General features: G+C 41.7%; 5 protein-coding genes across 7 annotated transcripts; 3 read left to right on the forward strand and 2 right to left on the reverse strand.

Annotated features, from left to right (window-relative positions):
- The first annotated feature begins 348 nt into the window (after positions 1 to 348).
- Positions 349 to 4,209, forward strand: sh3yl1 (SH3 and SYLF domain containing 1). 2 transcript variants are annotated; one of them, XM_087791862.1, is made up of 11 exons: positions 349 to 416; positions 1,287 to 1,397; positions 1,459 to 1,572; positions 1,924 to 1,988; positions 2,064 to 2,176; positions 2,356 to 2,484; positions 2,577 to 2,721; positions 2,808 to 3,057; positions 3,140 to 3,229; positions 3,378 to 3,407; positions 3,491 to 4,209. In XM_087791862.1, coding segments are annotated over exons 1-11 (1,260 nt in total). In that variant the 5' UTR covers positions 349 to 415; the 3' UTR covers positions 3,703 to 4,209. The 2 variants fall into 2 exon arrangements, with proteins under 2 accessions (XP_087647988.1, XP_087647989.1); XM_087791863.1 differs by having other exon boundaries at positions 3,497 to 4,209.
- On the reverse strand, positions 4,133 to 8,580 carry LOC148080238 (solute carrier family 22 member 6). Its single transcript, XM_087791864.1, has 9 exons — positions 8,502 to 8,580; positions 7,894 to 7,991; positions 7,679 to 7,833; positions 7,437 to 7,605; positions 7,265 to 7,367; positions 6,260 to 6,378; positions 5,983 to 6,194; positions 5,804 to 5,915; positions 4,133 to 5,738 (listed from the first exon to the last, which is right to left on the reverse strand). Exons 2-9 carry the CDS (start codon positions 7,950 to 7,952, stop codon positions 5,444 to 5,446), a joined length of 1,224 nt encoding a protein of 407 aa, XP_087647990.1. The 5' UTR covers positions 7,953 to 7,991; positions 8,502 to 8,580; the 3' UTR covers positions 4,133 to 5,443.
- Positions 8,581 to 10,749: 2,169 nt separating this feature from the next.
- Positions 10,750 to 12,321, reverse strand: LOC148080239 (uncharacterized). Its single transcript, XM_087792617.1, has 2 exons — positions 11,984 to 12,321; positions 10,750 to 10,934 (listed from the first exon to the last, which is right to left on the reverse strand). The coding sequence occupies exons 1-2, from the start codon at positions 12,206 to 12,208 to the stop codon at positions 10,803 to 10,805; spliced, it is 357 nt and encodes a 118-aa protein (XP_087648743.1). The 5' UTR covers positions 12,209 to 12,321; the 3' UTR covers positions 10,750 to 10,802.
- A 1,131-nt stretch (positions 12,322 to 13,452) lies between these two features.
- lipt1 (lipoyltransferase 1) lies at positions 13,453 to 15,249 on the forward strand. The gene is made up of 4 exons (XM_087792619.1): positions 13,453 to 13,484; positions 13,732 to 14,279; positions 14,349 to 14,570; positions 14,647 to 15,249. The coding sequence occupies exons 2-4, from the start codon at positions 13,772 to 13,774 to the stop codon at positions 15,042 to 15,044; spliced, it is 1,128 nt and encodes a 375-aa protein (XP_087648745.1). The 5' UTR covers positions 13,453 to 13,484; positions 13,732 to 13,771; the 3' UTR covers positions 15,045 to 15,249.
- A 1,312-nt stretch (positions 15,250 to 16,561) lies between these two features.
- Positions 16,562 to 25,051, forward strand: eif5b (eukaryotic translation initiation factor 5B). 2 transcript variants are annotated; one of them, XM_087791866.1, is made up of 25 exons: positions 16,562 to 16,677; positions 17,781 to 17,888; positions 17,967 to 18,027; positions 18,276 to 18,392; positions 18,482 to 18,887; positions 18,950 to 19,080; positions 19,162 to 19,239; positions 19,311 to 19,461; positions 19,824 to 19,916; positions 20,005 to 20,097; positions 20,168 to 20,529; positions 20,593 to 20,700; positions 20,776 to 20,886; positions 20,992 to 21,059; positions 22,150 to 22,291; positions 22,368 to 22,499; positions 22,793 to 22,975; positions 23,045 to 23,206; positions 23,282 to 23,413; positions 23,491 to 23,622; positions 23,692 to 23,768; positions 23,855 to 24,019; positions 24,088 to 24,226; positions 24,288 to 24,449; positions 24,719 to 25,051. In XM_087791866.1, exons 1-25 carry the CDS (start codon positions 16,643 to 16,645, stop codon positions 24,824 to 24,826), a joined length of 3,456 nt encoding a protein of 1,151 aa, XP_087647992.1. In that variant the 5' UTR covers positions 16,562 to 16,642; the 3' UTR covers positions 24,827 to 25,051. The 2 variants fall into 2 exon arrangements, with proteins under 2 accessions (XP_087647992.1, XP_087647993.1); XM_087791867.1 differs by having other exon boundaries at positions 20,005 to 20,088.
- The last annotated feature ends 119 nt before the right edge of the window (positions 25,052 to 25,170 follow it).

Below are 25,170 nucleotides of genomic sequence, written 5' to 3' on the forward strand. Positions count from 1 at the left end.
AGTTAAACGGCAGAAAATCTGAAATAAAGTTTACCCCTCATTAAGACAATTTGTCACAAGGAAGCAGACCAGAATGATCCGTCGCACTACCAGGGCACAGCCTTTTTCATTTTGGTCATTAATGTCACATTATTTGAACCTACCATATGGGTAGCAGACTGTTAGTCGTCAGTAAACTCTTTAACTTGAACTATTTTGGCACTTTCTTTTAATAATAAAAATGTGTTTTGTTTTACAACTCGCTTTATTGAAGGTGTGAGTTAATGCAAGGAAATTTTTTTAACAACAAGAAAAGTATTTTAGTATGAACGGCATTACGCATGCGCTGCAGGCTCTTCTCAGGTGAGGCGGAAGTAGTTGGTAGCGGGGGGTGCACGCACGCACGCACGCAACAGCCGGCTGAGACACAACCAAAAGTAAGTGAATTCAAACGTATTTTGAATCTTTAGTGACTTTTTATAGTCTGTCGATCGGTCTCAAACAAGGTAGAGACACATGTATATGTTTCTTCGCCCAAGCGGACTTCTTGAATTGAACAAAACGTGTTCAGCTGAACAAGTGTTTGTTTTAAACGTTCAGTGAGTTGTTTTCAACATGACAACCACACTCTGCTGGGCTTCTAGTTGTTACGATGGGATGTTGTTTTATTCTCGCTAGTAGGTTTGTTGTTTGAGCTACAGTACTGGACTTTTATCCTCTGGAAAAACGTCCATTCATTTCTTAGATTTATCTTGGTAAATGGATCATTTTAGGAATAAAAATCAATCTTTCTTTGAGAAAAACAATTCAATATTGTAGCAGATGTGTTGGGTTGTAAACATTCGTTTTTGTTCTATGCATTTTTCAACGGCAACCAGGAAAACACCCACTAGATCCAGCCCTCTAATCTTTATAATAGCAAACCATCTAAAGCTCTAGTTGGACCTGATCATCTGGTTCTAGATCCGTCAGTGGCAACAGAACATTCCTGGTTCACAGCTCATCGACACAGAGAAACATTGCAGGAAGCATCAGGTGGTTTGTTTACAGCTGTGACCGTCACCATGGTGATAAGCTTGATGTGAAATTGTATTTACCGCCATCAAAAAACAATTTAGGCAGTACTGAGCTATAATTATCAGTTCAACTAAACCGTGCAACATCAGTATCGACTTGTGCCTTTGTTTACATGGAAAAGCTTTGATTGACATGCGGGACATTTCTAAAGATGGTCTGTGGGTCATCGCTGATGTTCCAGCAGCGCCTGGTACAACTATTTTTTAATATAAGTTTGTTGTGGTTCACAGTGAGTAACCCAATCCCGTCCAACTTGAAGTCCGAGGCTAAGAAGGCTGCCAAAATCCTGCGAGACTTCACCCAGATCTCCAACCGGAATGGACCGGATAAACTCATCCCACGTGAGGCTCTTTACGCGCCAACAGAGGGTTGTGTGATATTTATCTTTCTGGTGTGTTTCAGCTCATGTCATAGCAAAGGCAGAGGGGCTGGCCATCATCTCTGTCATTAAGATGGGATTTATGATCACGGCACGTGGTGGCAGTGGAGTCGTCATCGCGCGTCTGGCTGACAGACGTAAGTTCCTCGCGACTGAGCATGGGTGGATCTACCAGGGTGGCATAGGGTTGCAAAGGCCATCATAAAAGAAAGCCTGATGCCACCCCCATTTTGCTTACCAAACTACATTCAGTCTGTTATTTTGCCACCCCTTAAAAGTTTCTGACCCCTCTTGCTACCCCAAACCTACTTTTTTTAGATCTGCCCCTGTCCTTTAGTTTTATTGTTTTAACTATTAACTGTTCATATTTTACTGGCATCACTACAAATATTTGAACGTACTTCAATTTTAGGAAATACTGTGTGTTGTGTGTCACTGGTAATTGTATGTAAGAAGAAAATCCTGTCATTAAACCTGTTGTGGCTCAGGATGGTCGGCGCCGTCAGCCATTGGTATTGCTGGACTTGGAGGAGGCTTTGAGATCGGTGTGGAAGTATGTCTATAATTATTCTTTAAATTGACAGACTTTTGAACTGTTTGTCAGGTGGACTGATGCGCTTGTATTTAGGTTTCAGATCTGGTCATCATTCTGAACCAACGACGAGCCATCGAGGCGTTCACCAAGGGTGGAAACCTAACTCTCGGCGGGAACTGCACAGTTGCTGTCGGCCCTATGGGAAGGTAAACGTAGATTTTGCTACTTGTCATCTTTATCATTATCTTCACTTCATTACAGCTTATGAGTGAATATAACTTCAAATGAGCCTTACAGTGTATTTGCATATGTTCCATTACTACTGCTCAAGAAATGTAGGAATTTAGAGTGGAAATTTAATTGTTGAACTGTAATTGTTCCACAGGAATGTGGAGGCAGATGTAGCACTGCGCAGCACCACTGCAGTCTTTACCTACTGCAGGTCCAGAGGTTTGTTTGCTGGCATCTCTCTGGAAGGTTCCTACCTAGTGGAGCGCAAGGAAACCAACCGCAAGTGTGTTCGAATTCAAACCAATCCAAGCTACAACCAAAAAAGAGCATTTCCACTTACGTCGAGTAAATAAACTGGTGACTTTTCTCTTCCAGGTTTTATTCCCGGGACATCAGAGCATCTGGGATTTTAAATGGAGATGTGGAGCCACCGCCTGAATGCTACGACCTCTACCATGTTCTGGACGAATACACAGAAGCATATGTTGCCGACTGGACTGGAAAAAACATTCATGCCAAAGTAAGAAGAACAACAAATATGATAGGACAACATTATTATGTGCTAAATATGTAGGTTTTATGTGGTAAATGTATTTTTGTTGCCAGTCTCTCCCACCAACAAGACCCGCAGCTCCTCCTCAAAGACCACCAAGCAGTTACCAGAAGGCACAACCTGGAGCCAGTAATCACCAGCGGCCCCCTCCCACTAACTACCAGCAGCCCCCTCCCACTAACTACCAGCAGCCCCCTCCCACTAACTACCAGCAGCCCCCTCCCACTAACTACCAGCGGCCCCCCCCCACAAACTACCAGCAGGCTCCACCCACTAACTACCAGCAGGCCTCTGCAAATTCAGGTGAATTCCCTTTAAATGCTGTAAAACTGCTTTATTCGATGAGGGATCATTTTGTAATTTGTGTGTATTGACGTGGCAACAGGTGCGAGTGCGGCAGCAGCTGCTGTCGCCTCGGCTAGAAGTAAGAATGCGCTCTACCCCAGCATCTCTGTTTATAAATCTGAGACTTCAGGTGAGTCGACGCACTCGTACACGACTTACTTGTGTTTACCTTAACGGCGTCACGATGACGTGTGATTTATCATCATTAGTTAACCAGTGACCTCTTCAGGACAGTGGGCAGAGGAATGTTTGCTTATCATATGTTATTTCTCTTTCAGATAACCACTCCGCCAGGGTCTCAAACTTTGGTATGATGAATATTTGTATTATTAGAAAATCAGTATATTAATGTGCGTTACTTATTGATGATCTTTTTAAATGGTTGTTCAAGGAGGAGGAGGAGCAGCAGCAGCAGCAGACGATGGTGTTCTGGTCGCCACAGCAACCCATTCCTACACAGGACAGCAGCCCGGTGACCTGAGCTTTGCTCCAGGTGACAAAATCACTGTGATAACCAAGACGGAATCGCAGTATGACTGGTGGGAAGGGCAAACCAGTGATGGACGGGTCGGCATCTTTCCGGCTAACTTTGTCACGCTCTAAAACCAGCTGAACTACACTTGTCCTGGCTTACCCCTGCACTTTACTGAGCTGCAATTGGTCTTGCAGTCCCCTGCTGAGAAGAGGTGTTGTTTGCTGCTATGTCACCCTCTGCTGGTCCTCCAAGCAACGTACACAAATCCCGGATTATTTAAGATCAAATCATTGATCAGGAGAGACGTCTTACAAGAATACGTAGACATTAGGTTTCAACATGCAACAATTTGCTTGTGTCACAAAGAAGATAATTATTTTTTGTTTAAACATGTCATTATATACTACTTTATGTAATGTTGGGTGTATTTTACTAATGGATTCCAATGATGCCTGTTGCAACACATTTTATGCACTTTTATACGACTTCTCAAACAATTGTTTTGCTACAATGTAAAAGGAGCTTCCTTAAATAAATAAATGGTTGGGGAACAATTGCTATGGGTTATTGCAGTACACTGTTTTATTATACGCTTTCCTATTTTAAAAAGGTAATAAAATCTTTGTTAACATTCATCTCCAGTGTCATATCCTTCACATAGAGGCAAAGAAATTGACTAACTGAGCTGTTTAAATTAGATGAACGATCATGCCTGATATTTACAAGGTAAGAATTGAAGCACACTTAAGTTAAACATCATTGTAAGTGAATATTATTTGTAAAGCACCTTTCTCAGACCAGGGTCACAAAGCGCTTAAACAGTCAAAACAAAACAAAGTACATTCCTTTAGAAGGTCAAGACGACATGGAGGCAAACAAACCAGCCCCAAGAAAATTAAGAAAAAGCCTGCACAAATACAAATGTCTTAAGATGCCTCTTGATGGAGTCGGTAGACTGCATGAAACAGAGAGAGAGGAAGATCGTTCCAAAGCTTAGGAGCAACAGCCTGGAAGGATTTCTCTCCTCTTGTCGGAACCATCAGTAGATTCTGATCCACAGACCTCAGAGCCCGAGCTGGATTGTAAGGCTGGATCAGATCACTAATGTAAGGAGGAGCCTGACCATAATTATCTCTGAAAGTAAGAACCAGAATTTTAAAATTGATCCTGAAAGAAACTGGCAACCAATACAGAGTTTTAAGGTTTGGGGAAATGTGAGTTCTTCTACTAGAGCAGGTCATAATTCTCACTGCAGAGTTTTGTATCAACTGCAGGTGAGACAGCTCCTTCTTGTTTAGACACGGAAATAAACTAACAATAGTCTAAACAAGAAAAAAAAAAACGCATGGATTATAAATTCCAAAATCATGTTGTGACACAATTGTAGTGGTATAAAAACTGAGATAGATGTTGCCAGGTAGTTCAAGTGTAAAGTGAAATCATTTTAAAAACTGCTCAACATTTTTTTTGGGGGGGGGAAGTTTGAGTGAGTAGGAATTCCTCATCTTATATATATGTATGTCATTTTTTTCAGACACAGCCTGTTTATTATATAGTATTTCCTTGTCTATACTTTCACTCATTTTCTTCTGCTGTTTCCCTTATCCATGTTGCCCAGCTGCTTGGGGCAAGGATGAACAAGTCAACAACTTTTTTTTCTTTCATGAGAGGTGGATAATCAAGGAGTGAGTCTGATTCAGAAGACTTTTGTCAATGGGCAACTTTTTTTTCGAACACATTCGCTATAAAATAAAAATGATGAGAGAAATCCAATGTTCACCAGCAGGCGACTGACTGACCTCATTAACAATCTGATGAAATTGCTTTTTTACGATTTAAGACACATTTTGGGGACGGATAGAAACACAATCAAGATGGGGTTGCGTTTTTTGACCTAACAGTGAGAGGTGTGGGATCATCCTGTGATTTGTCCCGGATCATTAGAGCAACTCGACGTTGTTGCTTGCAGTCCTCAACCGTGTCTGGCAGCGGACATCCGGCAGTCTCTGGCAGCAGCAGACACAGACCACTGCCGACGATGGGTCCGCAACTGAACAACAGCATGGCTCCAAGTGAGATGGTTCCAGCAGAAGTGGCCGGGAACAAAGAGTTGATAAGACAGCCGATCCTGTATGACAAGTGGACCCCAGAGAGGCAGCGCTGCCTGTTGACAGAAATTGAGTTTAAAACAGCGTTGATACGTGAGGTGTCAAACTAAAAAATCTTTACCTGATGACCGTTGGAAAGAGCTCAATGCTGTAGACGTTAAAAACAAAGATGGCGACGAGGACACACAGTTTCCCGACGAAAGCCAGGCTCATGACCAGGACACCCCCTCCTCCTAGTGTTGCAGACTCATTATTGACTCTTTCTTAAACATACTCAAGTCCAGCTATTCTCTCTCTCACCCTGGTATTTGGACAGCAACAGCGAGAGAAAGGAGGCCGAGCCGCTCAAGAAAAGAGCCAGCATGGTGCTCGTCCGCCGGCCCAACCGCAGCAACGGCACCAGAACGCATGGCATCTCAGATAACCCTGAGAAGAAGTGGGCCAAGTAGACTCCGACGCCGAAGTGGCCCACATTCATGCTGATGCCGTTGTAGGTGAGAGATGACGCCAAGCTGTGAATCAGTGAATGAATAGTCAGCGACAGAGCAAAAAGAAGGGAATCATTGCCAGGCAGCACCTGATGAAGCTCATGATGGACAGTCGCAGCAAAACTATTGGATGTTTCAAATGTCTCATGTCGCAAGTCTTCCTTTCTGTTGTTGAATGCACTTTGGGAAGAGTTGTTGATTCTAGCACCTAGAGACAGAAATAATTACGAACGATTAAACAGATTTGTTTCTGGCTCCCTCCTATGTTAGAACAGTGTAATTGCAATCTTGTAGACAGCATATGTTTATTTTCAAACAAAACAAAATAAACGCTCTTGTTAGGTTGGTTACACCAGCGGTGCCAAGCTCCCACTTCAGGGACCAAAACGAGTTCCAGTAGGCATGTACCGCACAAAAAGAAAAAACTTTTTTTTTTAATGTTCTGTGTTTGTGTGCGCACTACTTTAACTTTAGGAGGCAAAGTGAGACAAATGGGGGAAGGGGACGTGCATCTGAGTTGTTGTTGTGTGGCAAGAGGGTGCTCTGTTTGGTGTAGTAACAGCACACAGTAACTGTTTTTAAAAACAAAAGGCGAACCTTATAAAGAAAACTTCATCATTACAATAAATCCTTACGGTATAATTTATCAGAAACAGAAACATTTGCAAGGGTTGTAAACACAAAGTAGGATTTTTTTTGTGGTTTCTCTACAGAAAATATAATTATCTAAGATAACACAAAAATAAGAAACATAAGAAATAACCAAGCACCAAGGCAGCCATTCTGCAGCACCAGTTGAATATTACGGTCTGAAAGATGTTTTGTTTTTTTCTGACGTAACATTAGCCTGTGACCCTTAACACATGAAGACGCTTGTTTAAGTTTAACTTAAGAATAAACCTGTAAAATTAAAAAAAGAGAAACGCAAACTCTATATGATTTATTTGAACTGTTTTCATCTAAAGGTCGGTCCGTGAAAATATTGCCAACAAACAGTCCGTGGTGCGAAAAAGGTTTGGGCGCTCGATGGAAACTTTCTTGGAAACTTTTAAAATACTTCTGATTTCCTTGGTTAGTGGGTCTGTGTGTATTACCAGGTCAAGGCATTTGCTGTCTGCTGGACTGTTGTCACGGTAACGCTTCAAGTCATCGACCCTCTGGAACAACATCAACCATCGAGGCGACTCTGCTATAGAACTGAAGAGAAGGAGATTGTGTTGGTTGTAGTACTTAATTGTGTACATTCATGTGTGTGTGAATATCTACAAGAATAATGGCAGACAGATCAGTTGAGGAAGTGACATCATCAAGTGCAGTTGTGTCCAAGTGGTGCTGAGCCAGGCTAGTACGGCTCCTGCCATCGTCCCCAGACTGAAGAAGAAGGGGATGAAGGCTGGCGGCCAGAGGCGATAAGACGCGGGGGTCCACTCCACCGCTTTAAAATACACACAGATGTTTCAAATCACACAATGTGTTCTGCTGTTGTGCGGACAGGCTCAGGTGCTTACCGAGGCAGAAGCAGCTGATGTTGATGCAGCAGCTGCAGATGCCCGTCAGGCAGCGGACGGCCAGGAAGAAAAGGGGCTCATGGATGACGGCGGGCAGGACGCCACACACAGCATGAACAAACACACACACCAGCAACACTGGGCGCCTCCCATATCTGCACACAGTCATGTAGGCTACAAGTGGGTCCGCCAGTGAGAGTTGTGTTGGATTTTACCTGTCCGAGAAAGTTCCACAGAGCAGAGACCCCATCAGGAGACCCAGCATGAACATCATCTGACCGTGAGACAACCATGTGGAGCACACACTTGCTGGCTGCAAACAAATACACTGTGTTACCTCCAAAACTTGAGAAACACTGCGCTCATCTGACATCCATGCATTTCAGCACATCCAGAGCTCTTCAATGAATAGATGTGAACACTTTTGCTTATTCTGAGAGTTGCTCCTTTACTAATTAGACTACTTTCTTCTCTCTGTTTACTCTTTAGCAGGTCTGACAACGAGCTGCTGATAAGACTTTAATGATCTTAGAGTTCATTTATTTACATAAAAAAATGTCAAATATTAGTGCTTCAGTGACAAGACAAAGACTCAAGCTCTTCAATTTTATTATTATCTATGAAGGATAATCCACAAAACTGAACTTCGTTCACTTTTTTAATTTTTAACTTTTCCCCTGAGAGTCTGACACTAACTTCAGTGTAATCCTTAACAGATTTGTCCTATGTTTCAGCATATTCATTTACCGTGTGTTACATTACATGAATTCAATTCAGACTCACACCGCCCCACAAAATCATGTGGATTTTTTTTTATACTCACATTATCTGTCGTCCAATCCCAAGTTTGGTTGAGGTCCAGGGTCTCTGAAAAGTTGGTGCCATTGCGACAATGCTCGGTGGAGAAGGCAGTGACGAAAATGTCCAGAAAAAAGAGGAAAGAGGAGAACAAGATGATGAGAGAAAGACGCCAGTAAACAGATAGCTGCAGTGGAGACAGCTGAAAACAAGTCATGATGTGACATGTGTCTGTGGAGACATCAACTTTAACCCCTAAAGAAAAAAAGACGAGATGGGAGGGGGGACAAATTGGGAGGGGTTTAGGAGATGGAATGTTGCCTTTACAAAAGAATCTAAAATTCAAATCAGGATTCGACAAAAGCAAGGTCTTGGTCTGAATGAAAAGATTGATTTTTTGAATTAGTAGCTTCTAGATAACAACATATTCAGGTGGTTATTTATCTCACTCCATCTTTTGTGTCTAAGATATCTGGGCTGCCAGCTCAAAGTCCGTTTTGCTTCACTGACACTGACTTCAGTCCAAAATTAGGATGGCAGTGTCAGAGCCTGTTTACATGATCAATACAACTCCCCAATCAATCAGAATCAGAATATCCTTATTTAAGATTATTGAAGATGTTAAAAATCAAAGCATTCAAAAGAGTATAAACATTTGATGTTATTGAAAGTGTCAGTCAGTGCACACAGAGAAGAGTTTAGTTGAGACTTTACTGTCAAATCGCATTATTGTTGGTCGAGTGCACAAAATCATTTTAGCGGCTCTACACCGCTGGCAGCGTGAAACACCAAGCATGTAATATAAAAATACAATTATTTTATATATTTTATAATAATAGAAGTGACAACCAGTGTGTAGAATATTAATATACATTGATCTTAATTTGGAGGGTCATTGCACATCAGGTGGGGGCTCGTGTCATTTTCAGTTAGGAGTCCGGTGGAGTGGGGGCGGGAGGGTAATGTAACGGCCTGGGGTAGAAACGGTTGACTCTGGTGGTATTTGTTCGTCCTGTATCTACTTCCAGAGGTTGGAGTGGGGGGGAGAACAGTACATGTCCATGACTGGTGGGCTCTTTTGAGAAACCCCTAATCTTCTTTTGGAGTCTGTTGTTATTGTGTGTGAGAGGTTGGGGGTCGTCTTTGCTGCCACCACAGGGCCCTACTGTCCAAGTCAGCAGGTGATTGGTCAGAAGGTTCTCAATGACGGCCCAGTAGAAGTAAATCAGCAGGTTGTGAGGAAGTGCGCCGTGTTTCTTGATTTTATTCAATCTACAATCAGTTACCTGGTCTTGGTCGTGTTAAGGTCCAGGTCACTGTGACACCAGTTGTAAGGGGCTGGACCTCCTCCCTGTAGGTGTACCCATTATCGTCTGTAATCAGACCCGCGATGGTGGTGATGTCATCAAACTTGACGCAGAACTCATCATCATGATCTTCTATATTGGAACGATCTTGTTATTTAGGTGTTTTTTGGGTTTATCACTTAATTATTTCATGCTGTGTACCTACTGTTAGCCCTGATCAATCTAGATATAGATCAAATGTCCTCAGGGGCCACATTATATACTGACTGTTGTCAAGGGCCGTCAAGCCAATAAAAGGAAGGAACCAAGAGAAAAAAAATATGTCATCTGCTTAGACTTTGTATTAAAAAGCTGTTTGAGCTACACTTTTTACAGTGAAATAAGTAATATAAGAAACATTTTATTTAAGATTTCTTCAGTTTACACAAAAAAACATTTACTGTTATTTTATATTGAAATGGGAAACACAAAATACAATTGTTAGTTAGGTATGAGAGGCATTTCTGCATGATCTCCTTGACCTCTTCAGGGCCTCATAAAAGGGCCGCATATGGCCCTGGGCTACATTTTTTCCCAGGTCTGGACAAAGATAAAGTAGTCGGTGTTATTTGCTCTTAGGTTTTTCTCTTACTATTGGTCTAATTTAAGGAAAACACCCTGTATCTGGGGGTCTGAGTCAAAATGAATATTAAAAGTATAAGTATTATTATAAGTATTCTGAATGTTCATGCAGCCAGCTTCATGAGAACGATCTGGTTTTCGACCAAAACAAACAAAGGGACACCATGGTCTTGGACTTGACCTGATCATGTTTGTGTCAACAAAGAAAAGTTATTTTTTCTCTACTAAAGTAAATAATTGACATAAAAACGTGATGAAAATAGAAATGCATGTTACAAATAAACTTACTGACAACTTTTGGAAATAATACAGCTTTTATTTATATATTAACACAAACAACAACAACATAAAAATGTACAATATAAATAGTTGATGGGTTGTTGGTGGAGCCTTTTCTCCTATCGCGCTCTGCCAGCAGTACTTGGCTGCATCACCACGGTGACGACAGCGGTGGGGAGGTACACGGCTGTAAGGCTCTGTATTCCAGCGACCAAACATCTCCAGCTCAACCCCAGAGCCTTCCGCACATTCTGATGGATAAACACATTAGTGCAGTCTACACACATTTATACTAAACTCCAATAACTGACATTAAAACGTTCATGCACATACAGTGTATCTTAGACCAGACATGTGCAAAACGAGGGGGGGAACATATGGTCCTTTTACAGCCCATCTGATGTCAGAGTGTAACTCAGCCACATAAAACTTTATTTCGTATTTATTATTCCGTTACAATTTAGATACAGTTAGCTTAAGTTATTTGTTAAGGACTTCATTTTGTCCTTTTGTGGATCAGAATCTACTTATGGTTCCTCGCACACGGTTCAGGACCAGAGGAGAGAAATCTTTTCAGGCTGTTGCTCCTAAGCTTTGGAACAATCTTCCTCTCCTTTAAGAAACATCTTAAGACGTTTCTATTTGTTCAGGCTTTTCCTTGATTTTCTGGACCTCCTGTTGTGTTATCAGTTTTTATCTTGATCTTTAAAATATATACTTTATTGAATATTGTTTTTATTATTTAAGCGATTTGTGATCCTGGTCTGAAAAAGCGCTATACAAATAAAAATGACTTACTTACTTACTTACTTTTGGTGAATATTTCTTGCCCTTTAAAATCATTTAAGTGAATATTTAGGTCATATTTAAAAGCAAAAATAATTGTCTATCCATTTCTTATAAGTTTTTTAGGATTTCTTTTGATTTTTTTGAAAACTTTTTTGTTACATTATCAAATGTTTTTCCATCATGTTTTGGCTCCTTGCTCTACTTGTTTGGAATGTCCCCTTCTACAGTCACAGTCTATAATGTGGCCACTAGGGAAATGTCATTCCTTGCCTAAACTTTGGCCCCTCTCACATATTTGTCGCTTTCTGGTACATATAAGTTTACAGCTAATTTTGAATAACTTAATTAAGGACAAAATAAGTAATATTTTAAATAAATACTTTGAGTTTCATTTTGTTCTAAAAAATGTTACCAGGTATTATTAAAAAACCTTACAAAATGCCAAACAAGAGTTCGTTTTTCCCTTTCTAGCTAAGTTAAAATAAATGAAGGTGAAAAGAACAGGTTTTACCTTTCGATATTTCTTGTACTTCTTTTTCTTCTTCTCTTTCTTTGTCCTTTTTATCTCTTCGTGTATCTCCTGCTGCTCGACCACCTCCTCCTCCTCATAGTCCTCCTCGAGAGGTTCATATTTGTCCGGCAGCATGCAAAAATACACTTCTTTGGAGGTTTTTTGAGAAGATTTCTGCTGATTGTCCTTCTGAGCTCCCATGATTATTCTCTCCTCTGTTGTCATTCTTCTTTATCAAGGGACCTTTGGAAGGAGTTCCAGTGGCCCTCGGCTGTATGTGGACTTTGACTCCGAAACCAGGACTCAAACTCGAACAGCTAAATAATGAGTCCCGACAGTACCGGGGCAGTAAACAAGATTGAGACTGACACGAAAAACTTCATTCTTTGTTTATTTAGGCAGGAAACCAGAAAAACACGTTTTATTTCCCATTTCACATCAGAAAAGCTAATGCTGGTTCAGCTGACTCACTTTGTAGGTTTACTTAAGCAGATAAACAACTAGTTTAGTTCCAAACTTCCTGACTCAGACTTTTTGCTACTTTATATTGACCTGCGAGTTAATGTTTCCCAAATTCTTATCACAAGTATCTGAACATGGCCTGGATGGTTATGTTATTCCACAAATGATAAGGAGCTGAGCAGCCACAACTTCTACATTCTCCTGGTACATTCAGATATTCCTTCAAATCCTGTAACCACTTGAATCATTGAACAGCATCAAGAAGAAGCATGTTGGCCTTGGTTTAATAATGTTTTATAAAGGTTTCATTATCCTTCTTTACGGGTGTGAACAGAAATCTGAATAATATACAAATATGTAGTAATAGGTCTTAATGTGAATACATATTTATGAAATTTACCTAACGATTGTTGTCTGTTAACTGAGATAATAAAATATGTGTCAGCCAAGCTGGATCGATCTTTAGAACTTGGCATTCAGATATTGAGCCTACGCATTAGAAACGTGTATTTACTTGAGGACAGACACTGCAACTGAGGCAAATGGTTCGTGTAAAAATTTCTAAACTTTAAAATGAACAAACAAATTTAGGGATTTTAAATTAATGTATTCATGTGGTAAATCATTGTAAAAACGTCTACAAAACAGATCAACATCATCAATCGACACAGCAAGAAAGAAAGAGCGTAACTTTCTGTTGGCGGAACCTTTCTCTTCAACTTCCTCTTCAACTCTTCGGATTATTTTCGATGTCGGACTAAGGTCACATTGCGGCGAGTTGCTGTAAATATTTTCAAAATTAAACAATTAGGCGTTCTAATGTTTAAACGTATCCCTCCAATAAAGTGCATTAAAGACAATTACGACTATGGGTTTATTTAATTAATTATATAAGTAAATATTTCATATGAAGACCAAATTAACAACAAGATGATTATTTTAAAGACAAACTTTAGATATTTAATTTTATTGTGAAGGTTGTCACCGGAACGGAATAAAATGGTTCCCCCTTACGTAGCACCGGGCTGCTTGTGTTTAGGTGAGCCCGTGTTTCTTTTAAATGTGGATAAATACCTATATAGAGTGTGACTCGCTAACTTTTGTGTTTGGTTGAGATACCCAGAATTGATTGCATTTTTCTTGATTAAATTTGGCTTCTAATTTTGGTTTTCCTTTTTCAAGTTTTCATTTTTCTATTCAATTCTTTATATATATATAAAACTACAAATGTAATTTTCGTGTTTGTATAAGTAGCTTCAACTATAAAACTTTTTTTTAAATTCCAGGGTCAGTGACAAAAGTCAGTGATTCCAAAAACGCAACAACATGATCTTTCATCTGAGAGGAGCCTGTTCCTTTCTCCGAAGATGCTCTGGTGTTGCTGCTTTTCAGGGAACCAAAGGCTGCAGCTTTTTGACAGAGTCTACTGGGACAGGCTTAGTGTTGCTCTCTAGATCGACAGATGTGTTTCAGAATCTGGCTTTGGAAGATTGGATTGATGCCAATGTGGACCTGGAGCGCCGCAGCATCCTTCTCTTATGGCGAAACAGCCCCTCTATAGTTATAGGCCGTCATCAGAACCCCTGGGCGGAGTGTCATCTAAGCACTATGAGGGAGTGTGGGATTCCACTTGCTCGTAGGCGCAGTGGAGGCGGTACAGTCTTTCATGATTTGGGCAACCTCAATATGACTTTCTTCACCAGTAAAACCTCATACAATAGACAGCGTAATCTGAAAGTAGTGACAGATGCGCTTAAACGATTGCGCCCACAACTGGACGTTTCTGCCACTGAACGCTTTGACATTATGATGAACGGACACTTTAAGATCTCAGGTAATATTCTAGGCCACTTGAATGTATTGTATCTATAATTGTTGGTGTGACTAAGTCAAAGTTTGACAGGAAGTGCATCACGGCTGAGCAGGAAGTCATCATATCATCACTGCACCCTGCTTCACTCCGCCAACCGCTCCACCCTCAAGGCTGCCTTACGACCAACCTGTGACGGTATCTTCAGCAATGCCACCCCAAGCGTCCCCTCACCCGTCGCTAACTTGGTGGACATCGATCCTTCTCTAGGGTGGGAGGAGCTACAGGATGCTCTGGCACGGCAGTTCAACACAGGTATCAATGAATCCATGTGTGGTCTGATCGTTGGTAATAAGTTAGTTATAGTTGCTGTTTGTTCTGCTCCCATCAGAATTTGGCTTTAGCTCCACACCAGTGCATGTCAGCCCAGCAGATGAGACTTTGTTTCCAGTCATTTCCAACATGGAGTCAGAGCTTCGCCAATGGAAGTGGAATTTCGGAAGGACGCCCAAGTTTAGCATACATACTTTCCTGAGGCTCCCGCATGTTAGACTGCCTGCTGAACTGCACGTGGATGTAAGAAACGGAGTTATGGAGCACCTCAGGCTGGATCTCCCTCCTGATTGGCTGGCACCACAGCTGGTCGATGGCCTGGTTGACATGTTGGAAGGACAACGCTTTTGTCCACATAGCTCTGCTGTCTTGGTCTCTGCTTTCTTGCGGTCACAGAACCATGAGGGGCATAATCAACTTAAACAACTTTGTGAATCCATTTTAACCATCATGTAGTAAAATAAAGAGTGGTGTGCAGTTTACAATGTAAAGAGATGGCCTTTTTAATCACAATTGAATTAATCTTGAGGTGCATTTTTACGATTTTGCCAAAATATATTAAAAACATATATACTGTATATACATTTACTAAGCAGACAACTTATGAACTGGATTTTATGACCGTAAACAAATGCAACGTATATTAGTCCAGACATATAGTGTTGACCCATATTGCTATTGAGAAGATTAAAGGATATTGGTGTTTTAAATTGCTTTTTATATTTTCTTTATATATATATATATACATGCTAGTCATATAATGTATACTTTTCAGTAACCATAGCAATAACTGACATATGGAACATGGAGTATACAACTCAAAATTAGATATTTTTGACAGTGTTGAAATGAAAGGTATTAGTGATATTAGAAGTGCAGAAAAAACGATGCAAAGCAGTTTAAATTCAATGGCATATAAACATAACAAGATCAGGGAGACTGAGGCAGCAGCCATGTGCGACATGCCCTTTCACAGATGAAAGATTACATGGAGGAAAGATGGATGGTGGGACAAACATTTGACCCCACTGTCCAGAAGGAGGAAGGGAATGACAGCGATATATAAGAGCACATAGAACAACATGAGCAACATCATATATCGGGTAAAGAAGTCCTGAAGTAGCATCAGCTTACACAGATGTAGACAGTGATCTGTGAGTCAGTCCACCATGTTGTTGTTAAAGCACCCTTGTTGTTGGGAGCACATATATGTTTGCCAGGCAGTGTTTACTGGCAATACATACAATATAGTTTCTGATTTAGCTTCCATAGAAATGTCACCCCTTCCTCTCTTATCTCTGTATGTGATGCTTCCCTAATTGTGTCTTTGATGTTGCCTTTTATCTCCTGCACACAAGATGTTTGAGGCCCCTCCCAGAGCATGTCACTTTGACAGATTAACAATATCTGCTGTAACACTTTATTGAGCCTCTTCGAATTTTTTTGGGGGGGAAATTCCAAAAATGTTTGTGCAAAAAAAAAAAAAAATTCTGTTATAATGCATTTAAAGTGATGCGCGTCAACCGATTGACGCATGCGCACCTTAGCCCCTGCCACGCTGTGGCTCTGATTTGACACAAGAAGATGTATCACTCTGATTATTTCGAAATAATACATTTCAGCTGTAGCTTTGCTCCTTTACGTTCCATTATTCAGTGGCCTATCGACTTCAACGCAACTCCCTGTTTCGGTTACACCGGCACGTTCCCCCCCAGTGTTTTCTCCATATAATCTGAAAAAAAACATTTGAATTCTCGAACTAATCCTGTAACCGAACAATGGTATTTCCCCAGATAACATGAGCGTTAGGGTAAAGTATTGATTTAGCACAATGGTGTGTAGAAAGCAGAATGATGTGTTAAAAAACAACCTGAACTGAAGCTATTATTATTATTATTATTATTATTATTATTATTATTATTATTATTATCTGGATGTGGGGAGGGACAGTCTGCGGAGTGCGACTCCCTGTCTTCGACCGGTGCACAGACGATCTTCGTTTTCCGTGAGCAGACTCAGCAGAGGTCCAGCAGAGAAGCACTAACAGTGGCACGATGGGGAAGAAACAGAAGAAAAATGGGGATGACAGGTACCTGACATTTAGTCTGAGAGCAGACGCGCATCAACACATTGAATCCTGTGTATCGATGTGGTACTTTGGTGTTTCCCTGGTTAAGACGGGAGATATGAGACGAACTGCTGTTAGTCACGCTATCTGATGCTAACCACGAGTCGGCCGGCTGTAGCAGCGATTCCGTTTTATGGTTAATTCTGTAACAAATATAACGACTATCTAAATGGAGCCACATCAAACACCCTAAACTGTAGTTGTCCAGTCAAAGTCAAGTTTGTGTGCGAGAGTGGAGGCTTGAGCGCCTGCTGTTAGCAGGTTAGCCTAGCCAGACGGCTATGTGCTAGTCCAACTTATTGATAAGTAGGGGTTAGGAGCAAAAAAAAAGACTTTTCCAGCAGTTTTCCTAGTTGATTGATATTATATGAATAAACATGGAATATAAACTGTAACCCTGTTGCCTTATCATGGGTCACCATTACTGGCTGTCATTGAAAGTCTATTGTTTGTTTTTGGTGGTGTCATGGTTTTTCTGTGGTGATTTAAAGCTCGCATGGCACATTTATAACATGCAGAATTGTGGTCAATGGCACTTAAAACAAACGCATTTACCTGAACACCAAGAGTCACACATATAGTTTGTTTATGTATTCAATTCATATACAATGTATATGAATATTGTAGCTGTATAATAGAGTTACACTATTCTGTTCAAATATTCTGTGGTTTGATTCAAGGTTAAAGCCAACCCACCAGGTTTGTTGTCAATGTCAAACCACTTCATTAGTTGTTGCAGTCCCCTCCACCATCTTTCCCCTCCACATCCAAATGGTAAACATTTTCACTCCAGCAATGGATAATGAGTTAAAAAGAAATATGAATGCCTTCATAAGAAGGAGGCTCCTGGGGAGGGTGTGACAGGTTTGCAATGGAAGTCAGCCTGGTCCTAGTCCTCTTGTCTCCCACCTGCTCCACCTTTTAAATCATGAGAAGTTCTCCTGATATTTGAATATCATTTTTTTTCTTACATTTTTAGTAAAAATATTTGTTTTCTATTCACATTAATTTGTTATGTGAGAGATAAAAATATACTGATGTCTGATGTTTCTTCACATGTTTAGAGGTGATGTGGACATCGATGCACTTGCCGCCGAGATTGAAGGAGCTGGATCTTCTAAAGAGCCAAAAGGAAAGAAAAACAAGAAAGGAGCCAAGAGAGATGCCTTTGAGTACGTTCAACGCTGATATTATTATTTAGAGAGTATAATCTAATTTTTGCATGCACATCTTGCTTTCTCACCTTTCAGTGAGGACGACATCTTGAAGGAGTTAGAAGAGTTAAGTTTAGAGGCTCAAGGAGGGATTAAGGTAAATACACAATGTTTTTACAATCAATTCTGTTGTTCTGTGGAATCTTTTTCTCATTTTAATAATGCTTAGACAGTAATGGGTGATTATTCTCACTCGGTTCAGAAACGATGACTGAAGATGTTCTCCTATTAAAATGTAGACATTCTGACCTAGACTTTTACCAACTGTTTCACTGTATTTTTATTTTATTAATTCTTCCAGTTGTGATAATGGTTTAATGCAATATGGAATCAATATCTCTACAGAAGGACAGCACCCCAGAGGTTGAAGTGAGTGTTGAGCCCCCTCAAGCAGAGAAGAAAAAGAAGAAGGGAAAGAAGGGAGGTGACGATGAGGACAACAAAGATAACGTCGACCAGACGGTAGAAACACATTACCTTGTTTATGCTTACAATAATGTATTTACTTGTGTGTTTGATAAAGGTTTTTATAAAAGCCTCCTTTTCTCCAGGCAACTCAAACCATACAGAAGGAGTCAGACAGTGACCACAAGGAGCAAAATAAAACCAGTGCAGCCGACTTGACAGTAACAAAAGATGACATTGAATCAGACGACGAGGAATTTTCATCTAAAAAGGATAAGAAAAAAAAGAAGTCAAAGGCGGTAAAAAGTGAAGATGAAGAAGATGATGATGATGATGGCGGCGGGGGGTTCAAAATGAAGACGGCTGCGCAGAAGAAGGCTGAGAAGAAGGAGCGTGATAAGAAGAAAAAAGAGGAGGAAAGACTAAAGCAGAAGAAAAAGGAGGATTCCAAGAAAGCAGAAGAGAAGCCCAGTCAACCTCCTGTTGCAGCAGCAACTCCAGAACCAGCTGCTGCACCTGAAGAGCAAGAGAACACTGAGTTGGCAGAAGATGGTGAGATCGTGCGTGTGTTTGTGCATGTGTTCAGGTGTGTGTTGACATTTATCCTTTTTCAGATGACAATGATGGAGACAAAAAGAAGAAAGATAAGAAAAAGAAGAAGGAGAAGGAAGAGAAGGAGAAGAAAAAGGGACCCAGCAAGGCTACAGTAAAAGCGATGCAGGAGGCGCTTGCCCGCATGAAGGAGGTAAACATGAAAGAGAAATTGTGTGATTGAAATCACTCTCAATTGAGAATGTGTTTAACAATGATGCTTTTTTCATGACAGGAAGAGGAGAGGGCCCAGAGGGAGGAGGAGGAGCGAGTGAAGAGACTGGAGGAACTGGAGCAGCAAAGGCTGGAGCAGGTTTGAGACGCAACACCTCTGGTCAACGCCAACCATCACTTGTGACTGACGCACCTCGAACGATGTGTTAGGAGCGACTGGACCAGGAGAAGAGGGAAAAAAGGAAGCTGAAGGAGAAAGAGAGAAAGGAGCGTCTGAAGAAGGAGGGCAAGCTGCTGACCAAGACTCAGAAAGAGGCACGTGCTCGAGCCGAAGCTACGCTGAAGGCTCTACAGGCACAGGGTGAGAACAGGTTTGATTTTAAAATATAGCTTCACCCATCCTTAGGAATGAAGACAATAGTAGTTTTATCATAGATTTTTTTGTCAATTAAACAAAAATAAAATATATTAAACACAACTTTGCATAGTTTTAGATGATTAAAAGTTGGTTAAGGGTTTTACATATGTATTTTTCTTGGCACATTATGTACAAGCAAATTGTCAGTACATTTTGGAGTCAATTCCTCCTGTTTCATCAGTCGCATGTAGAAATGTTAAATAAAATATGACGGCTGTTTTATTTTATCAAAGTAATTGATTGTTTCTCTTGATGGTGAATTATAAAGCTCAGAATTTTAGATATTCAAGATGTTTTGTTTTCAGGTGTGGAAGTTCCATCCAAAGACTCGATGCCAAAGAAAAAGCCTGTTTACGGTGACAAGAGAAAGAAGAAGCCAACGGTTCAAACCCCAGAAGGTGACTTCACTTGACTTATTGGCTCTACAATGAACTACAAAGACACTTTTTGTTGAGTTGTATCATTAAAAATGTTTCATTTCACTAGAAACATCCGAGGTCACTTCTCCAACCCCTGAGACTCCAGAGCCTGCTGTGTCGAGTGTAGAGGTGGCAGTGCCGGCGGAGAAAGGTGAGTCAGGTGAAGAGGCTGCATCATAAGAAGATACATTTTTTTTTATGCATGGATAAATTCCTTGGTTTCCTTTCAGAGGTGAAGCCGGATGCTGCAGTGGACGACTGGGAGGCCATCGTCAGTGATGAGGAGCGAGGTGAGGGGAAGAAGGTCCACATCGAGGTAAAGGAGGAGACGACTGAAGCAAAACAGGTTGCTGCCAGTGAAGAAGAGGATGACGAATTGGAGGAAGACGAGGAGGAGGAAGATGATGATGAAGATGAGGATGATGAGGATGAAGAAGAGGACAATTTGGAGGAAGAGGTGGAACAGAAGCCGACAGCACCAGTCCAGGTGTCAAAGAAGAAGCCCCGGGAGAGCGACAATGACAGCAGTGACAGCGATGACGGCAGGACGAAGGAAGAGAGGCTGTATGACCGAGCCAAGAGGCGGATAGAGGTGAGCTGGTCCCTCACTTCGCTGTGACCAATCCTGTACCTATCTTAAATAATGTTGTCATAGAAACGGCGGGCAGAAAACATCAAAAACACAAATTTTGACAAGTTGAGAGCTCCCGTGGTCTGTGTTCTCGGGCACGTCGACACAGGGAAAACAAAGATCCTGGATAAGGTAGGTTCATTATCTTAATTACAAATGTTAAAAATGTCCAGCTGTCTATAATCCTCCAACCTATCCACGGAACAGCTTAGACACACAAACGTGCAGGATGGTGAAGCTGGAGGCATCACACAACAGATTGGGGCCACAAATGTCCCGAAGGAGGCAATAGAGGAGCAGACGCGGATGGTGAAAAATGTATGGAACACACACACGCATGCAGACATGCACACACACATGCACACACAAATAAGAAAGTTAAACACTGTCTATGTCTGTCTGTTCCCTCGTCCTTTTGTGCAGTTTGAAAAGGAGTCTGTGAGGATTCCTGGCATGTTGATCATTGATACTCCAGGCCACGAGTCCTTCAGGTAATACAGAACTCTGACCTTTCGGGTTGTAGATCTCCACCACTGAGGCGGTTTTGATACGCATCTCGATACACTAGCAGCGATATGATACGATGCGATACGCTGAAATTACCTTATTATACAATGCAATACAAATCGCTCCTATTCACAATACGAAGCGATTCCAAAACGATTTGCCCACAATTTTACTTAATTATTAGAGAATTGGGTTTTGATAAGTGATCATTGGATAAAGTGAGAATGTAAAGTCAGCTTTCTTACCTTAAAAGCACAATTCTGTTTTAACAGTTTTGAGGGATGTATCCACTGCTCCCTCAAATGTTTTTTTTTCAATAGAGCAAAACAAATTATAATAATAACCATAATAAAAAAAATACATAATTCAGTATGTTCAGGCAGAGCATTCAAATGTATTCACAGCAGAAACAATGGAATTCTAATAAATAAATAAAAAAATTGAACGTGTAAAAGTAATCATTTTCAAACCTATTAAAACAATTTAAACAAAACAAGTTTAAATATTAGTAAATAAACAATACAGATGTCTCCAACACCTACTTCACTGCATGATCTATTAAATGTAACTTAGTGTCAAGTTCTTATTGAGAAATATTGATTAAGTCCAAGGAGGCAGAGCAGTTACAAAGGTATCCAGGGCATGTGAGTCACCAGGTTTGTCGTGCTGACAACACTTTTAAAAGATCCACTGCATTGTTTGAATACGGCGGCGAGTCATGTCAGGTTGACGTGCCTGCTGGAAAAAAATGAAAGTATTCCACAAATTTGAACCGCAAGTCTTAAGCACATCAAATGTCTCGACTTGTGCATCCATCTTTGTTCAAGTTTGATGTCTCGTAACTTCTGCATCAGTGCCTGAGGATGCGATTGTGCGTTTAGGGTGCCTCGGATCTGATGTTACCATTTGCCGATGCGAAAAGGCTAGAGCCGATGCATCGTGAAGTCACCCGCAAATTAAATCCAATGCACCTTGACTCTACTGATACATATTTGTATCGATACGAAACGGTGAATCTCCACAGCCCTACTGTCCAAATACCCACACATCTTCATAGTCGACTGTTGTCAACAGCAACCTGAGGAACAGAGGAAGCTCTCTGTGTGACATTGCTGTGCTGGTGGTGGACATCATGCACGGTCTAGAGCCGCAGACCATCGAATCCATCAACCTTCTGAAGGAAAAGAAGTGCCCCTTTATTGTCGCCCTCAATAAGGTGCGTGAGCCACTCTCCTCCCTGCCGTCTTTCTTTCTCACGATCCAGAGTCTCACCTCTATTACCACATCCTTAGGTCGACCGTCTGTACGACTGGAAGAAGAGCCCAGAGACAGACGTGGTGGCCACACTGAAGAAGCAGAAAAAAAACACAAAAGATGAGTTTGACGAGCGAACGAAGGCCGTCATTGTGGAATTGGCCCAGCAGGTGACCCATCGTTCTTATTTTTTTTTTAATAGTAAATGAGGGGCGGAGGGTCACAGAACACACGGACCATTATGAGTGGCTGTCAGACCTACAGGTGGAAGGAAGGAAGACGTGGTGTGATGGAAAGACATAGAATAGTGGCATTCCCTTTGAAATATAAGCCAAAAACGTTATTTAATTCTCACTTTTATTTAAAGCAGGTTCTCAAAATAAATCAAACGCTGTTGTTGGAAAAACAAGTGAGGGCTGAAATCAGTCGGTCAAATGGATATAACAAGTGTTTTCTCTCTCAGGGTATGAACGCTGCCCTCTTCCACGAGAACAAAGACCCGCGCACGTTTCTGTCTCTAGTGCCTACCTCGGCCCACAGTGGGGATGGAATGGGTAACTTGATCGCTCTGCTGGTAGAGCTGACACAGACGCTGCTGTCGAAGAGGCTCGCTCACTGCGATGAGCTCCGGGCACAGGTCATGGAGGTCAGTCAGTCGGTTGACTTCAATGTTTCTCTGAGGCTTACATGATCGCATCACATGATTCACTGACAGGTGAAGGCTCTGCCTGGGATGGGAACCACCATCGACGTGATCCTCATCAACGGAACCCTGAGGGAGGGAGAAACCATCCTTGTTCCTGGAGTCGAGGGGCCGATCGTCACGCAGATTAGAGGACTCCTGTTGCCACCTCCCCTCAAAGAGCTGCGTGTCAAGGTTGATGGATGGATGGATGTGTGATGTTTGGGGGATCAGATGAGAGATTTTTAACGTGGCTTGTTTGACTGACAGAACCAGTACGAGAAGCACAAGGAGGTGTCGACCTCACAGGGGGTGAAGATTCTGGGCAAAGACCTGGAGAAGACACTTGCCGGACTCCCCCTTCTGGTGGCCCACCATGATGATGAGGTCCCTGTGCTCAAGGTAACACACACACACACGCACACCTCTTACACGTTGGTGACTGTTTATTGTTCCTTGACTGGCTTGTCTTCCCCCAGGATGAACTGATTCGGGAGCTCAAACAGACCCTTAGTTCAATCAAGCTGGAGGAGAAAGGCGTTTACGTTCAGGCGTCTACACTGGGATCTCTGGAGGCTCTGCTGGAGTTCCTCAGAACGTCTAAAGTCCCTGTAAGTCCTGCCTCCCTGTGTCCCTGTCCATCCATCAGATGGCTTGTTAATCCTACATGTTTGTTACAGTATGCTGGTATCAACATTGGACCGGTTCACAAGAAGGACGTAATGAAGGCGTCCGCCATGTTGGAGCACGACCCCCAGTACGTCAACTTCTTGTGCCAAACTTTGAGTCACATATTTCAAGATGGTTGTTGTGACTGACTCTGAGGCTGCAAATGTGATGCAGGTTCGCTGTCATCCTGGCGTTTGACGTGAAGGTGGAGCGAGACAGCCAGGAGATGGCAGATAGTCTGGGCGTCCGAATCTTCTGGGCAGAAATCATCTACCACTTGTTCGATGCTTTCACCAAATACAGAGAAGACTACAGAAAGGCCAAACAAGAAGAGTTCAAGTAAGACACAACCTCCATTTAACCTATGGTTACATTATACTTTACTTATGGTTTTTGTTTCCTTTCAGACACGTGGCTGTGTTTCCCGCCAAAATTAAAGTCCTTCCTCAGTTTATCTTTAACTCCAGAGATCCCATCGTCATGGGTGTTTCCATTGAGGCCGGCATCCTCAGGCAAGGCACACCTCTCTGCGTGCCCAGCAAAGGAGTGAGTGTGGTCTGTGCGTGGCAGTCTGCTGATGTGTGTGTAACCATGTTTGTTCCTGCAGTTCGTGGACATCGGCATAGTAACCAGCATCGAAATCAACCACAAGACCGTGGACTCGGCTAAGAAGGGTCAAGAGATCTGTGTGAAGATCGAGCCCATACCCGGGGAGTCGCCCAAGATGTACGGACGACACTTTGAGGCCACCGACATGATTGTCAGCAAGGTAAAGAGGGACATGGATGTGATATGTACTGTGGTGGAGTGGGGTTCACGTGAGGGGACGGGGGGGATTAGCTGTTGTTGTTTGGTTCTTTTGTTGGTCTGCTCAGCCGTCAGCAGTTTTGTTTTGCTGATGCCTGTGTGCTGGCTCTAAAACAGAAACTTCTACTCAAAAAACTTTATTTCAATTTTTATCTGATCTATCTTTTAGATAGATAAAACTTTACCTCGGGCATGAAGAAGATCTGACTCCCTCCTCGTATACTTTCACAGATCACACGGACATCCATTGACGCGCTGAAGAACTGGTTCAGGGATGACATGACCAAGTCGGACTGGCAGCTCATTGTGGAGCTGAAAAGAACCTTTGAGATTATCTGAGAGCCTTATGGACGTTTGGTGTCTCTCGTGTGGCTGCAGCCTCAGACCAAACCTGCCCCACTCTCACCGCATCATGTTCTCGGTGAGAAGGTTTGTCACGTTGGATCATGGACGCAAACTCGGAACTCTTTTTGCAAAGGTTGTTTTTCTGCAGAGATTTCATGTCACATTTCATAAAGTGTCCTGCAGATCAAACAACATTAAACCATCAACAGTTCTAAAAGACTTTGTTTGTTTTGAATGCTTTAAGAAGCGTATTTGTGTTTAAAAAATTTTTTTTAAAAAAAACAATGAAAAAAACAATGAAAAAGGTGCAGGGTTTGATACACCTGCAGGTTTGGCAT

This window comes from Callionymus lyra, chromosome 5 (genome assembly GCF_982586985.1).
Source record: "Callionymus lyra chromosome 5, fCalLyr1.hap1.1, whole genome shotgun sequence".
Taxonomy (NCBI): domain Eukaryota; kingdom Metazoa; phylum Chordata; class Actinopteri; order Syngnathiformes; family Callionymidae; genus Callionymus; species Callionymus lyra.

Coding starts and splice junctions, on each gene's coding strand:
- sh3yl1 (XM_087791862.1), top strand. Junction 2,722..2,807: donor GAAAAAACATTCATGCCAAA/GTAAGAAGAACA, acceptor TTTTGTTGCCAG/TCTCTCCCACCAACAAGACC. Junction 3,230..3,377: donor TTATAAATCTGAGACTTCAG/GTGAGTCGACGC, acceptor TTTCTCTTTCAG/ATAACCACTCCGCCAGGGTC.
- LOC148080238 (XM_087791864.1), bottom strand. CDS start 7,952: ATGATGTTCATGCTGGGTCTCCTGATGGGGTCTCTGCTCTGTGGAACT. Junction 7,834..7,893: donor TGTGGAACTTTCTCGGACAG/GTAAAATCCAAC, acceptor GACTGTGTGCAG/ATATGGGAGGCGCCCAGTGT. Junction 7,606..7,678: donor CATCAGCTGCTTCTGCCTCG/GTAAGCACCTGA, acceptor TGTATTTTAAAG/CGGTGGAGTGGACCCCCGCG.
- LOC148080239 (XM_087792617.1), bottom strand. CDS start 12,208: ATGACAACAGAGGAGAGAATAATCATGGGAGCTCAGAAGGACAATCAG. Junction 10,935..11,983: donor AGTACAAGAAATATCGAAAG/GTAAAACCTGTT, acceptor TTTATCCATCAG/AATGTGCGGAAGGCTCTGGG.
- lipt1 (XM_087792619.1), top strand. CDS start 13,772: ATGATCTTTCATCTGAGAGGAGCCTGTTCCTTTCTCCGAAGATGCTCT. Junction 14,280..14,348: donor CGGACACTTTAAGATCTCAG/GTAATATTCTAG, acceptor AAAGTTTGACAG/GAAGTGCATCACGGCTGAGC. Junction 14,571..14,646: donor GGCACGGCAGTTCAACACAG/GTATCAATGAAT, acceptor TGCTCCCATCAG/AATTTGGCTTTAGCTCCACA.
- eif5b (XM_087791866.1), top strand. CDS start 16,643: ATGGGGAAGAAACAGAAGAAAAATGGGGATGACAG. Junction 19,917..20,004: donor AACGGTTCAAACCCCAGAAG/GTGACTTCACTT, acceptor TCATTTCACTAG/AAACATCCGAGGTCACTTCT. Junction 22,500..22,792: donor TTGTGGAATTGGCCCAGCAG/GTGACCCATCGT, acceptor TTTCTCTCTCAG/GGTATGAACGCTGCCCTCTT.